Source organism: Lagopus leucura, unplaced genomic scaffold, assembly GCF_019238085.1.
Source record: "Lagopus leucura isolate 7727_CA_CO unplaced genomic scaffold, USGS_WTPT01 Super-Scaffold_100157, whole genome shotgun sequence".
In the NCBI taxonomy this organism is placed as follows: Eukaryota; Metazoa; Chordata; class Aves; order Galliformes; family Phasianidae; genus Lagopus; species Lagopus leucura.
This window is the reverse complement of record NW_024962334.1, coordinates 26,364,771-26,378,193: the sequence shown is the minus strand read 5'-3', so window position 1 is coordinate 26,378,193 and position 13,423 is coordinate 26,364,771. Positions and strand designations below refer to the sequence as shown.

Sequence of the window (13,423 nt, the reverse complement as noted above, 5' to 3'; positions counted from 1 at the left end):
TGTTTGCCCCTCTGTCCAATTAATCCCATTCCTTGTCATTCACATTTTAGCAACCTGTAGAACCACAAAGTTCACAACACATAAACGTCTCAGTTGGCCAAGTATGTAATCTCTTTTCTTGTTGTAGGTCTCGTCAGCCTGTCTCAACCCCTCTCTTTTCATGTCCTGACAAAAACAAGGTTAATTTCATCCCAACCGGATCAGCTTTCTGTCCTGTGAAACTTTTGGGCCCCCTACTTCCCGCTTCAGACCTGACACTGAAGAACTCTCCAAACTCCAGTCAAAGCACAGCTTTGAGCAGCCTGACTGTTGAGCAGCTTTCATCTCGGGTCTCTTTCTCATCTCTGTCAGATGACACCAGCACAATGGACTCTACAGAGGTCTTGGTACAGCAACCATCCCAGCAGCAGCAGCAGCCTCTTCTGCAAGAAATTCAGACTGAAGAGCATTCCTCTCCTCAGAGCTATGCGCTAATCTAGACCGAGGTGTGGAGCAGGCCTCTGCCCCAAAGCAAGGATTGAGGAGGTAACAGTTCAGTTCAGATACATCTGCATGAGGTGGCAACCTTTCAGAACAAAATGCAGTACTTAGCAGCATTCTGAAAAATATCTCAACGCTGTTCTTGGCAGGGACAGAATCCATATTCAGCATCTTTTGTGAGAAAGCAGTGATGCCTGCAGAATCCATATATCATTAAGCATTTTAAGTGGAGACTATGCATTTCATAGTATGTTTGACCAGATTAGTACTGTGTCCTGTGTTCTGTTTCAAATTCTACAGTATAAATAAGCTCTATATATATATAAAAAAAAGAAAAAAAAGTTGCCTGTCTGAATAGAAAATGTCTTGCTGTGTTGTGTCCTATGGAAAATACTGTACTTCAGGATTATGTTTACAATTGATCCAGGTGTTTATGTTTCTAACTTCTGTAATACACACAATGCAAAAAAAAAAAAAAAAAAAAGAAAAAAAAGAAAAAAAAAATGGCCACAGCAGTTGCACAGTGCCCACCCTATGGCCTAGCTTCAGGTACTTCTCTCGAAGTGTAAACTCAGGTAACTTGGAATGTATATCATATTGGGATATTAAATATTTTACAGCTACAAAGCTAAAGAGGGAACATCACTCTTTTGCCTTTCCTTATTTTATGCATTAATATTTCCTCATTACATTCCACTTTCTTGGAATAAGTGCATTCAGCTCCAGGTGAATGGTGACCCTGGACGTGGGTGAACGTGAGGAGAACCAGCAAATCTGTGATGAATATCACTTTGTCATGTGCTTACAAGCAAAAAAAAAAACAACTGTTGCATTCACTGTCATTTCAATATATGTAAAATGTGGCATTTAAAGGTTTCAGGTGTTGCTCGGTTAATGACTGTTAAACTGTTGCAAATAAAGTGTTCAGTACTAGGCTGTACATGAGAAACATTCCATGTTGTGTGTGAGAGGATTTTGAAAGACAAGAATGTTTTTGTTTGAGGACAGAAATTCTTTCAGGTTTCACGGCGGGGTGATGGGGATTTCCTCTCATGTTTTTGTTGGCAGTTAAGGATGTGAAATGCTACTGTTACCGTCTAAAAGTCAAATTAATGTTTAGTTTCTCTTTTGGAAATGCTCATTCATTTGCTGGTTGGAAATAGGTTTTCAGATTTTGTCGAGCAGTGTTAGATGAGCAGCATTTAATTTATGTAGTGAGTAATTGTGTTTGGCTTGAAGTCCGCAAGTAGCGAGTGGGTGTTTTAAGAGGGATGGGGAAAACAGTAGTTTTAAGTTTGTTACTTAATCAAAGCTTCTCCCATAACTTTTGCTTACTTTAAGCTGTATGTGTAAAAGTGTGTTCTCCCCCCTCCTTAAGTATGAATTGTAATAATAAAAAGATGATGATCCTGGTTTTGCAGGCTGGACGCTTTCTCGAAATGGCAAGAGCGGGTTAGTGGTGCTCTTCTGCTGTACTGGAACAAGAAGAGCATTGCTTTCAGAGATAATTTCCTGTGATACAAAGAGGGACCCCAGGGGCAAAATAAACTTGATGTTCTTGCTCCATTGCTTTCAGCTCAGTGGAATTACATTTATGCTGTCTGCTCCTAAGAGAATAAAGCTCACCTTTTCCAGGAATTGAAGAGATTAGTAGCCTGCAGCTACCGAGCATTTAAATTTGCTCCATTATTCTTTTATTTCTTTCCCACTTTTGGAGATGAGAATGGAGGGGGGTGAGAGTGAACAACCAATAACTGCTCACTAAGTACATGCTTTCTTTGGAGATAAAGCGTGGTTTCTTTTTATTACCAAGGTTTTGTTAATACTGCCTTACAAGGTGGAATTTGCAGCCTATAAAACAGTAACTGGTTTTTGGCTCCCCTGCAGAAAACATGAGGAGAGAGGTCTGTCTCTAACCATTTTCACGTGAAAAACCTGCTTGAAACACAACAGCCATCTTTAACCCTACTAATCTCAGGCCTAGGTGAAAACACTATATATTTTATAGATAGAAGATAAAGGGGAGGAAATACTCACGATGTAAGTATCGATTCCTTTTGATATTTTTCCTTCTAGATTAACATTGTAGTATGATGACCTTTTTTTGCTCTGTTATGTCCAGGTAAGGAATCATAGTCTTGGTTGTTGGTGTGAGATTACCGGGGGATATGATGAGTTGTTTTTAGATCAGCGGTGAACTCTGTACAATAACTGCAATGCCATTGTGTACTTTTATTTTTTTTTTTTCCATGAGAAACTAAATATTAATTGAATTGCACATTTGTTCTTAGCAGATTTGAAGGTTTTGAACCAAATGCGTTAAAGCTAATGCTTTGCCATGTAAATTTCCCAGCAGTTGTTTATCTCTATTGTATTCTACATCCAGCTGTAGAAGTTTGTCAAATATTGTTTAAAGTTTTGTACATAGTTGTACTGTTATTTCTAGCCACTGTGCTGAACAGTATTCAAATTATCACACAATATTGCTTTACACAAGGAAATGTGTGGCTTTTGTTTTGTATTTTTTCGGTATAGAAGTTCCTGTGTCTTATTTAAATAAAAATTATAGTTTAAAAAAAAAGAAGGTGGCGAGGACACACAAAAGCGGCGGTCCATTTATTTGTTTGGGAAACTGTGACCTCATAGAATGAGATTAAAGTTTAATATTGTTCCAGAAATACATCCAGGCTCATGTCAACCACATCTCTCTGTGATTAGTGTGCTACATCATCTTGCACACTGATTTTTGCATAACACGCTGCTTTGAGGAGGAAAAATATCTAAAAAATGGTCAAATACGTGAAAAATAGCGTATTTTATTGTTGCATGTGGTGAGGTCTTTATTTCTTCAGAGCACAGAAAAAAAAATCAGTTAAGCATTATTGGAAACTCCACTGCTGTGTTTGTGGTATGGCCAATTTCAAGTTATCTGTTGAAAACTATGAAAGCCATGAGATGTTTCACTATGTGAAACTAAACGAAAACCCTAAAGGATGTGGTATAAATCTACTGACAGTCTTGGTTTCGTGTTGTTTTGTATGAGTCAAATGGTTGTCATTTGCCTTGCAAAATAATTCTTTCCACATGGGGAGAAGGAAGGGGGGAGGAAGAAAGAATAATATTTGAATACATGTTTAAATACATGTAAATCCTCTGCAGTCGGTGTTTACTGAGAAGCACTATGGCAGTAACCCATAAGAATGGTTCAGTACTTATTGTCGTGAAGTGGAAATCTGGGTTTTTGACATCCCAAAGATTGCAAGGTTTCCATGTGACTGTGTGAAAATCTTGAAACTGCGGTGCTGGAAGTCTGGAGCTGCAAAGGCTGCAGTGTCCTGCCCTGCTATGGGAATGGCTGGTGTGCATCAGTCAGAAAAGGCTTCGTTTCTGTTGTTTTATTGTAAGCTCATATGGCTGACTAGGAAAAAACTCTGGCCATCCTGCCCTCTGGGTGGTTTGGCTGCAGTGGCTTCAGCTTGTCCTGGTGGGAGAGGACATCGTCTCCTTGAGAACTGCTTTGACAAAAGCGTGCAGCTCACCCTGCAGAGATGTGGCACAACTTGAACCACAGGTAACTTCGGGGGTTGGACTCGATGATCTCTGAAGGTCCCTTCCAACCCCTACAATTCTGTGATTCTTCACCATCCTGGGGACTGCAGTCCCTCACCTCCATAGGTTCTGGTACAGCTTTGTAATTAACTGTGCATGTCCTCCTCAAAGCCATGACGACAAGCAGTCAAAAAAAAAGTGCTGAGGATAGAGTGGTAATGAAATAATTTTGCCTTGTGTCCCCATTCATTTGATGTCAATGTTATAGTTCCAGACAGGTTGTGGCTCTGGAAGCGGACCCTTCAGAGGCTGTGGAGGAGTGTAAATCCTATGTATGCTGGGTAGGGGCAGCAGATAGTGACCTGCTTGTTTTAGGAAGCAGGGTGCTGTCAGTGCAATGATTTATGGCTTCCTGACAGATGAGCTCTTGGGGAGGGCCAGATAGCTGCCCTCGAGAGCCTCAGTATCTTCAGTATTTAACCACAGCCTGAGATAATATAAAGTAAACATAAGGAATGGAATGAATTAGAGATGCTGGCTGACACTGCAGTTGCAAAGACCACCGAGGGTTCGCAGACGAGCTCCTGGTATCAGTGTGCTAGAGTGGGTAGGTATGTGGATGGGTTACTTGAGGTAAAATCCAACAACCTGGAGAGGAAGGGCGGCTTGTAGAAGTATAAATCAATGGCTGTTGTAAAATAGTCTGGCTTACTTTGCAAAACACAGCACTGCAAACAGAAATTTGAAGCTACACAATTGGGAGGAAATAACCGTAGTTCCGGCCGTGTGCTTCCAGAACATAAACACAAGGAAAAAGTGATTGAAGCTGGGAAAGTATGTTTGTTAATGGGCTGCACACGTACAGCCCTTCCTAATGCAGTGCTTGGCTAAAGGAAGCTGTGCGATCAAAGATCGTCATGCAGTTAAAATATGTACATCTCTCTGTTTGCATTAGTGTAACTGCTCCAGGGAAAGCAGTTCAGGAGACTATAGAAGGTTGGAGGTTCCGGGAAGGGCTATAGGAGTGAGTGAGGAACTGGAAAAAACACAGCAATGTTTTGGTTCCATCCTTAACAGATGAAGAATGATTTAACTCCAGTTGGTAAATACCTGCACAGGAAATGATTGGTAACGAGCTACTCAAATTCAACAGATGTAGAATACTACTAGGGATAGAAAATGAAGCTGGTTAAATTCAAAGGAGAAGCGTGGATATGTCAGCAGTTGGGCACGGGGCCATCTCACAGAGGTGGGTTTTCAAAGATGGTGTGTTTAATGAGATGATGTTACCAAGAAAGTGCTCAAAGAAAAATCGGTTCTCTAGAGTTGAAATGTTACTACTGTGTAGATTACAGAAGACAAACACAATGGCTATGATGGGCTTTTGACCTTTAAAGACTTTAAAGAGGTATTTTTCAACTACTTGAAACATTCTTATAAGTTGCTGGAAAAATGATGCCCTGAAATATTTATAAATGGGGGAATTATTGCTTTTTTAAAATGATCTGGGAAGATAATTTCTGGCTCCTGAAGGTTTTTTGTTTGCATGACAATGGAGTGAAACCTCTGGTGCTGTGGAGGTGGTTGATTACGTTTAGAGCTGTTTTCCTTTCTGTCAGCTCCTCCACAGAGCTGTAATTTTGGGCGGATGGCAAGAAACTGGTAAGTGGGTGCTGCCTTTTCAGAGTGCAGTGGGTCACAAAAATACACGTCGCTCAATTAGGGCAGACAGAAAAAGGCTGATTGTGAACGTAGAGCGTTTCCACAACAAAGGCATCCAATGTAAGTGATAAATTGATAACAAGAGCAGTCAGATCAACAGCAAGCAATCGGATCGAGCTGGATAGAGACACCATTCCCTTTCTAAGACCTCGTAATTTTATCTCAGGTTGTAACAAGTTCTGATGTTAAATTGGCTGTCTTGAGCTGTAGCCTGGAAGCTCAGCAGCAAAAGAGCTGACAACCTGGGAGAACAGGAAGTTTGGTCATCTTTTATTCCTCCCTGGATCAGACTAAGCCTGTTAACAAAGCACGATTGTTCTAATAACCGTGCCTGCAGAAAAATATGGCCTGATTGTGGTTTTTGTTTTTCTTCTGGTGTATACATAATGTGAGGTGTGCAGTTAAACTTTGCAGTGATTTGTACAGCTGCTGGCAAGGAAGTTGTGTTTGCTCAGGGATGCTATGGGATTTTGGTGGAAGCAGGTTCTTTCTTCAAGGAAGACAAAGCTAAGAGAAGTAGACCCCTCGTTAAGGTTTGGTGCTGAGATGATGGGCGATGCAATTACTCCTTTCAGATTTTTGTTTGGATAAGAATTTCTCGCCCTGTCTTTATGATGCAGAAGTTTCTTGGGGAGGAACAGCTCCTTTTCCATACAATTGCTGAGATGGTTGGGCTTGTTACATAGGGAAGGAAGAACTTGCTCTTGTGAAAAATGAGGGAAGGGTGTTGCCTTTGGAAACGAACTCTTGTTTTTAGGAAGCAGAGAAACAAATGCCTGACTCTGTTTTGGTGGTTCCTTTGGATTGGCTATAACTTATTGCACCTCCTGAGAAAGCTCTGAAAAATACTGAGCATTTTAGTGTGTGTGCCTCATTCAGGCCATCTCTAGTTGGGTTTGGAGTCTCTGCAGAGATTCAAATTCCATCTTTCCGTACAACATATTCTGGTGTTTGACCACACTCAAAGGATGAATTTCTTATGTTTAAATGGAATTCCCTGCATTTCAGTTTGTGCCCACTACCTCTTCTGTTAATGGGCACCACTGAGAAAAGTCATGCTCCATGTTTTTGGCACCCTGCTGCCTCCCTCCCTTGAGAAATTTATCCACATTCCAGTGGATAATATCCCACAGTGGATATCCACATATCCAGTGGATAAGATCCCACTGAGCCTTCTATTCTCCAAGTTGAACAGGGTCACCTGCTGCTGTTGCCATTTTTTGTTTCAGTTTGTTCAACCATGCATGTCTCTGCCATCATGCCTTGATTTCCTGCTTGCTGGGCTGGACAATCATTGAGCTGAGAGGAGGTGATCTTTGAGAAACAGCCTGCGTTCCTGGACTCTTCCAGGGCCGTATTGCAGGTTGTTGTTCTAAGCAGGTGCCTGAAGAGGGCAAAGGCTTTTTTCTTTTTTCTTTCTACACTTCTCTGCCTCATGGTGACTTCAGCCTCCACGTTCTCAACCAGTTCTCCCTCATTTGTAGGTATGAGGCCCTGCTGAGCATCAGCTCCTTGACTGACTGCATCACATAGTTATCAGTGCACTCTGGGAGTGATTGTGCCCTGCTGGGCTGACTCTGCAGCAGATTTTAGGGTGATTCGAATCCCCCTTGAGAACATGAGGCTTCTTCCAGTTGTTGTGGGTTATGTGTCCCCTGTGGAAATGAACTTGCTTTGTTTTGGCAGTGCTCCCAAAGGAGCATGTTCTGGTCTGGCATTGCTGCACCGCAGGATGACTTATTTTAGGGCCATAAAAGCACTTTCCTGTATCTTAAAACACTTTCCTTTTTTCACTTGGATAACAACTATCAAACAGTACAACACAATGTACATCAACTTCAATTAAGCCCTCTATTAGATACTCTGTGTGTTCAGAGTGAGCAGAGGGGGAACCCAAAGCACTTTCAGGCAAGATGTACTGTTCATTAAAAGCAGCCTCTGCACAGGCAGCTCAATCTGCTCCTGAAATCTCATGTAGAAAAATGACCCGTTGTGCATTTCTTGAGTTTTCTGATTGCATTTAATGTTTGCTAACAGCATGGGCTGTTAACATGGGAGGGAGTGGGGGGGAGGGGGTGGATTTGAGGCAGGCAGTGCAGCCTTTCTTCCTGAATGTCTCTGTTTACTGTTTAATCCTGTTTCCCTTTTACTTTGCTTTGGCAAAGTTCCCACTGCTTAAACAGTGAACTGCAGGACTGGTGGATACTCTGAGGTCCCTCTAGGCTTCAAAGTGCAGCACTGACACTGAGAAGCTGCAAAGGTCAGCAAAGCCAGTGTACGCAGATCACATCCCGCCTCTTCAAAATGAAAGCAAAAGCCATGAAGTGCGCTGCGTGGGAATGACAAGGGAAGGGGGGGCGATGGGAAGATGTTCATCTAAGGATTTTCGTTATTTCCCTGCATGAAGAGCAGTAATGGCTGCACAATCTCACAGGTAGGCTTTGCTCGCCTGTGCTTTGGTGATGAGTAGAGGTGACCACAGGCCCCGTCTGAAGGCTGTGGTGTCACTGCTGCTGCTCCTCCCTGCCATGCTGGCTCTGGTGCTCTGGCTCAAACATCTCTCCACTTTTTTTTTGTGTGTGACCTTTTCTGTGTGATCAGAGCCATCACAAGCTCTTCTTTAACAGCTAGGCAAGTGTCTGCTATACACCATGGTGTGGGTGGTGGGAGGGTGGTGGCCTGCATTTAAATTAAGTGCTGGGATGACCCTGGACCTGTACCTTGGGCAGGGTACTGAGACTTAGCAGTATAGAAGGCATTTGGGAATCAAACCCTGCCCAATTTAGATAAGTGAGGCTACCTCTGTATTTGAAGCTTGAGTGCTCGAGTTCAGTGCAGGCTGTCTCAGCAGTTATAACAGCAAAGCAGTTACTTCAGTGGCCAATGAATTTAATTTCTGTATTTTGTGTGTCAAGGATTTATAATGAGGATTGCACTTGGAATAATAGTAGGGTTATTGTTTTTTTTTTGTTTTGTTTTGTTTTTTTTTAATTTGCTGGATCCTGCTCCTGCTATGTTCAATGTACTTGTTTCCCTCAGCCAGTTGTTATCTGCTGACATAGGTGGAGACAAAGCGGGTGATTTCATTGTGTAGCATATTATTTCCAGCCTGTTCATGAGGCATATGGCTTCCAGTACTTGTACTGGGGCCTTTTCTACTGCATCAATAGCTGAGGAAGTCCAAAATGAAAGCAACACCCTACAGGGCAGGTCTCTGGGGACTTTTGCTTATAAAAGAAGGGAGACTGAGCTCAGTTACTCTACCCAATGGCTGAGGTTGGCCGGCAGCCATTTCATTACCTCTGATGCATCTGGGTGGAGCGTTCGTTACCCCCATAAAGATTTCAGTGCAACTTAAAGTAAACAGGGGTCAGATAGAATGAGCCTTATCTTCATTTCTGGGAGTTGTATGTGGCTACAGGGAAATGGTAGCCTCCTTGTTCTACTGAACAGGAACATTAGACTGGTTTATAATTAGTGAATAAGGGGAAATGTCAGGGTAACGTTTAGGAGAACATTGTTAATAAAACACTCAGGTAGAACAGTGACTGACGGCACAGCCAGGCTCCCCTGGTGCTGGAGGGCTGATAGTTACCAAAGGCAAAACATGCTGTCCTTGTCTGCTGTGCACCTCAGTTGCCATAAAGGTACCTGGGTCATACTTGGAACGTGTTAATGCTGCTGCACTCACAGGGCCAGCAATTAAACGCAGGCAGGTAGCAGAAAATGAGAATTCCTATTACTTGAGGACCCTTTGCTCTAGGGCTGAGGCACAGACTTTATGATTGCACAGCCACAGACCTGGGTCTCTGTGTCCTGTGCTGGACCAGTGGTGGGTGCTGCTGCTGGGGCACCTGCGGACAGTCCCTCGCTCTGTGCCTGTGCTTTTGGGTTTATACATTCTCCAGCGTCATCACAAAATTATAGTTTGGGTTGGAAGGGACCTTCAGGATCACCCAGTTCCAACCCCCCGCCATGGGCAGAGACACCACCCACCAGATCAGGCTGCCCAGGGCTCCATGCAGCTGTGCTTAAAATGTTTCCAGGAATGGGACATGCACAACTGTTCTGGGCAGCCTGTGCCAAGGCCTTACTACCCTCAGTAAAGAATTTCTTTATACCTAATCTAAAATTACCATCTTTCAGATTAAAACCATTACCCCATCTCCTATCACAACAGATAAGGATTCCCTCCCATTTTTCCTGTTGGCCCCCTTTAGATACCGCGAGGCTGCAATGAGGTCTCCATGGAGCATTCTCTTCTCCGTGCTCAACAAGCCCAGCTCCCTCAGCCTCTCTTCATAGGAGAGGTGCTTCAGATCTCTGAGTGTCTTCATCGCCCTCCTCTGGAACCACTCCAACAGCTCCACATCTTTCTTGCACTGGGGCCCCTAGCCCTGGATGCAGTGCTTCAGATGGGGCCTTACAAAGGCAGAGCAAAGGAAGACAATCACCTCCTTCACATGCTGAGTGGGGACAGCAGCCCCAGCAGCACATACCCAGCTCACCAATGCAGCGCTAGCCTGTTTCAGCATTGCTGCTTCTCAGCTGAGGCAAACCCTCTGCTGCCTGGCTGTTAGAGAGCCGCGATGTTGCTCTGCTTCCTGCCTTCCCTGATGGTGGCTTATTTAAAAATAAGGCATTAACAAAGAGCTTAAACTGTAAAAGTAGGCCAACCGGGGGGTGGGTACAGCAAATCCTAGGTGAGCCAGTGTACCTAGCTTACAAGGGGGGGCTCAACTTCATATTAATTATCACCCAGGAAAGACTAGAACTGCACAAGGCCCCTGGATTACTGTGTCACAGGTTACTGTGAGGTCCAGCTCTTCAACCTGCCCTCACCTGTGAGCTAAGTGAGCAGCACTGCAGGCTGCCCAGCACACAGGGCTTCCCCTGACCACCCAGCTCCTCCTTAGCACCTCTACTGTGCCTCCCTGGCTGCTGCTTGCTGGACAGAAGAGGAAGGGAGCTGGAAAAAGGGGACCCTCACCTATGCCTTTACCGCTCCAAGGTCTTGCTGTTGCTCTGAGTAACTGTAAAGAGTAGGCAGGACCCTCCAGGTCTTCCTCCTCTGCCTTAGTGCTAACTCACCCCACATTCATTGGAAAAACTGCAGCCAAGAATGGAACAACCAGGAGCATTTGTCACTGGTGCTCACCCAGGATCTCCAATGGTGGTATAAGATGGCAGATTCCAGAAGGCCCTGAGAAAACTGAAGTCAGACGTGACACAGTGCCTGGGTCTTCATAGCAACCTCCTGCATATTGGAGCTGTCAAGACCAGTTTGTCCAACTTCCATGCATCAAAGTACATCAAGTTATAGACTCATATAATCCTTAGAGTTGGAAGGGACCTGTGAAGGCCATCTAGTCCAACACCCCTGCAATGAGCAGGGATACCACTGCTAGGTCAGGTTGCCCTGGGCCTTATCCAGGAACCTGTTCCAGGGCCTCATCACCCTCACTGTAAAAGATTTTTTCCTTACATCTAACCTACAGCTCCCCTCTTTGAGATTTGCATGTGGAAAGAACAGAAGGGAACAAGCTGCATTGTATTCTATGATGCTGGAATTGAATTCCGGTCACTTATGGAGGTCATAAAAAGTTCCATGTTAGTTCTCTCCACAAGCTATTCAATCTTCCAAGGTGCACACTCCAACCCCCCAGAAATAGCTGCTCTTGGATTTGTAAAAACCCAGACTCATCAAAATCCACTACATCAACTTTAATAAACTTCCTGATGAAGACAGTTAATCAATTACCACTGTTTTCACCCACCACAGGGGGGTTCTGCAGCTGTTTTTATTTTAAGACAATTGGCTACAAAACAAGTATACGCATTTGGACTGAAGCATATTAAATCAAGATGAGCATTCTGTGTGTAGAACAATCAATGCACAATTTTGCCACAATGCTTTGCTACCCTGATGTCCCAATTACTGCTGAGCCTGTACACACATCATAGAAAATCCTCCAACAATGGCACTGTGGCATGCAGTTGCTCTGTAGCCCAGGCTGTAGACAAGCATATCCCATACGCATTATGATCAGTGAAGTATTGCTTCCACCTCTGCAATTAAGATTTCTGCAACCAAAAAATGCCTTTCTGCAAGGTGTTTCGTTTGTCTGCTCCTATTTTCTTAAATGAAATGGTCACAATAACAACACACTGTACAGAGGGGTTTCAACTGCTTTTCTTTCAGCAAAATTACGTATTAAACACCTCTGGCTTCTTCCATTTAAAAGTGTGAAAAATGGCACAAGCAGAAAGCTGAAAATTCAAAGCTGACTAATTTTAAAAAAATATGATACAGGAACTGATCAGTATTGCAGTTTTAGGGGAAAAACCTGCAGTTGTGGATTCTGTCACATAAGAAGTATGATCTAAAACATGACGAAGATTCAGAACACTTTTAGCTGAACCTGTGCCATGTCCTCAATTTTCCCAATCAAGACAGGAGCGTTTTGTTTGTTTGTTTTAAGCATCCTGGAAGTCTACAATCTGTGACCAAAAAAACCCAAACACAAGAATTTTTTGAGTCTTATTTCTTTCTAACTCAAAGTACAGTAAATGAGCTGTTTTAGCCTCACCTCTGCTTTAATCAGAACTGCTTTACCCATTAGCTAGAATAGATGGCCCATAAGTATTCTAACAAGTATCAAGACAAATATAATCTTTGCAGATGCCTTCCTTACTGCCACAGACTGCACTCAAAGTCAGGAGCTCAGGCTGCTCCCCTGCAATGCCCCAGGAAGTTACACATCTCAGGAGAGATTTCACAGGTGACAGCTTATTGAGCAAGGAGCCATTACCAAACAGCAGGAAACGCTGACCTTCACAAACAGGTATCTGTGCCTCCATGAGCTTCTGTGTCCTACTGACAGCACAACAGAATGGCCCCACCCAGTGCTGGGTACTCCCTAAAGAGATCAGGCTATCCACTAAACGTGAAAATACACATAAAGAGCATAAATGGCAAAACCAAAAATATCTTCCATTTTTGGACTTCACAGCTATGTGGCACCTTAAGCAGCATTTTGAACATTATAAATTTGTATGCAGGTGCTCAAAACTTGATGAGGGTTCAGCCAGCTGGATTCCAGTCATTCCTGCTCACCCTTCCACCAGTACCACATAGCTTTTTAGCTAAATACACATTCATGTTGCTCAGTGCAGCCATCAGATCATGTTCTACTATGCTTGAGGAGCAGCACGGCTCAGTTAACTTCTGTATTACACATTCACCTTGAGTTGCACAGTGCAGGTACTTAGTTATCTAACAGACCCCAAGGCAAGGATTAACTAACTGAGCATACAGCTATGAGCAGGTGAAAATCAGCTGAATTTTAAAAGGCCAAACATAATAAATTGCAAAGCAAGCCCAATACAGTACACATAGCAAGCATGCATAAGTTGCAATATTAAGCAACTGCTGACACATCTTTTATACCTTCCTTTGCTATAAAGGGAGGGTCGGGAGAGAAAGAGACACCAAGTAAATTCACATTCTCTTATTATCCTATTGCAGTACTATTCCAAAACAACGTGAGGTACTGGTACTGGTAATCATTAAGTACTGCCTAAAAACTGGCCATCTGTTACCTTCGGATGCTTGTTACGTACCAACTCAGCAGCACTCCACCATCTCAACCAACACTGGGAATAAAAGGAC

General features: G+C 43.3%; 1 protein-coding gene across 1 annotated transcript in view; it reads left to right on the top strand.

Moving 5' to 3' along the window:
• The window catches only part of GLCCI1 (glucocorticoid induced 1), a 51,024-nt gene extending 49,604 nt beyond the window's left edge, over positions 1-1,420 (top strand). The window contains exon 8 of the mRNA XM_042888757.1: positions 128-1,420. Coding sequence (XP_042744691.1) covers positions 128-479 — 352 coding nt within the window. The 3' untranslated portion in view covers positions 480-1,420. The remainder of the gene's footprint in view (positions 1-127) is intronic.
• Positions 1,421-13,423: the final 12,003 nt, after the last annotated feature.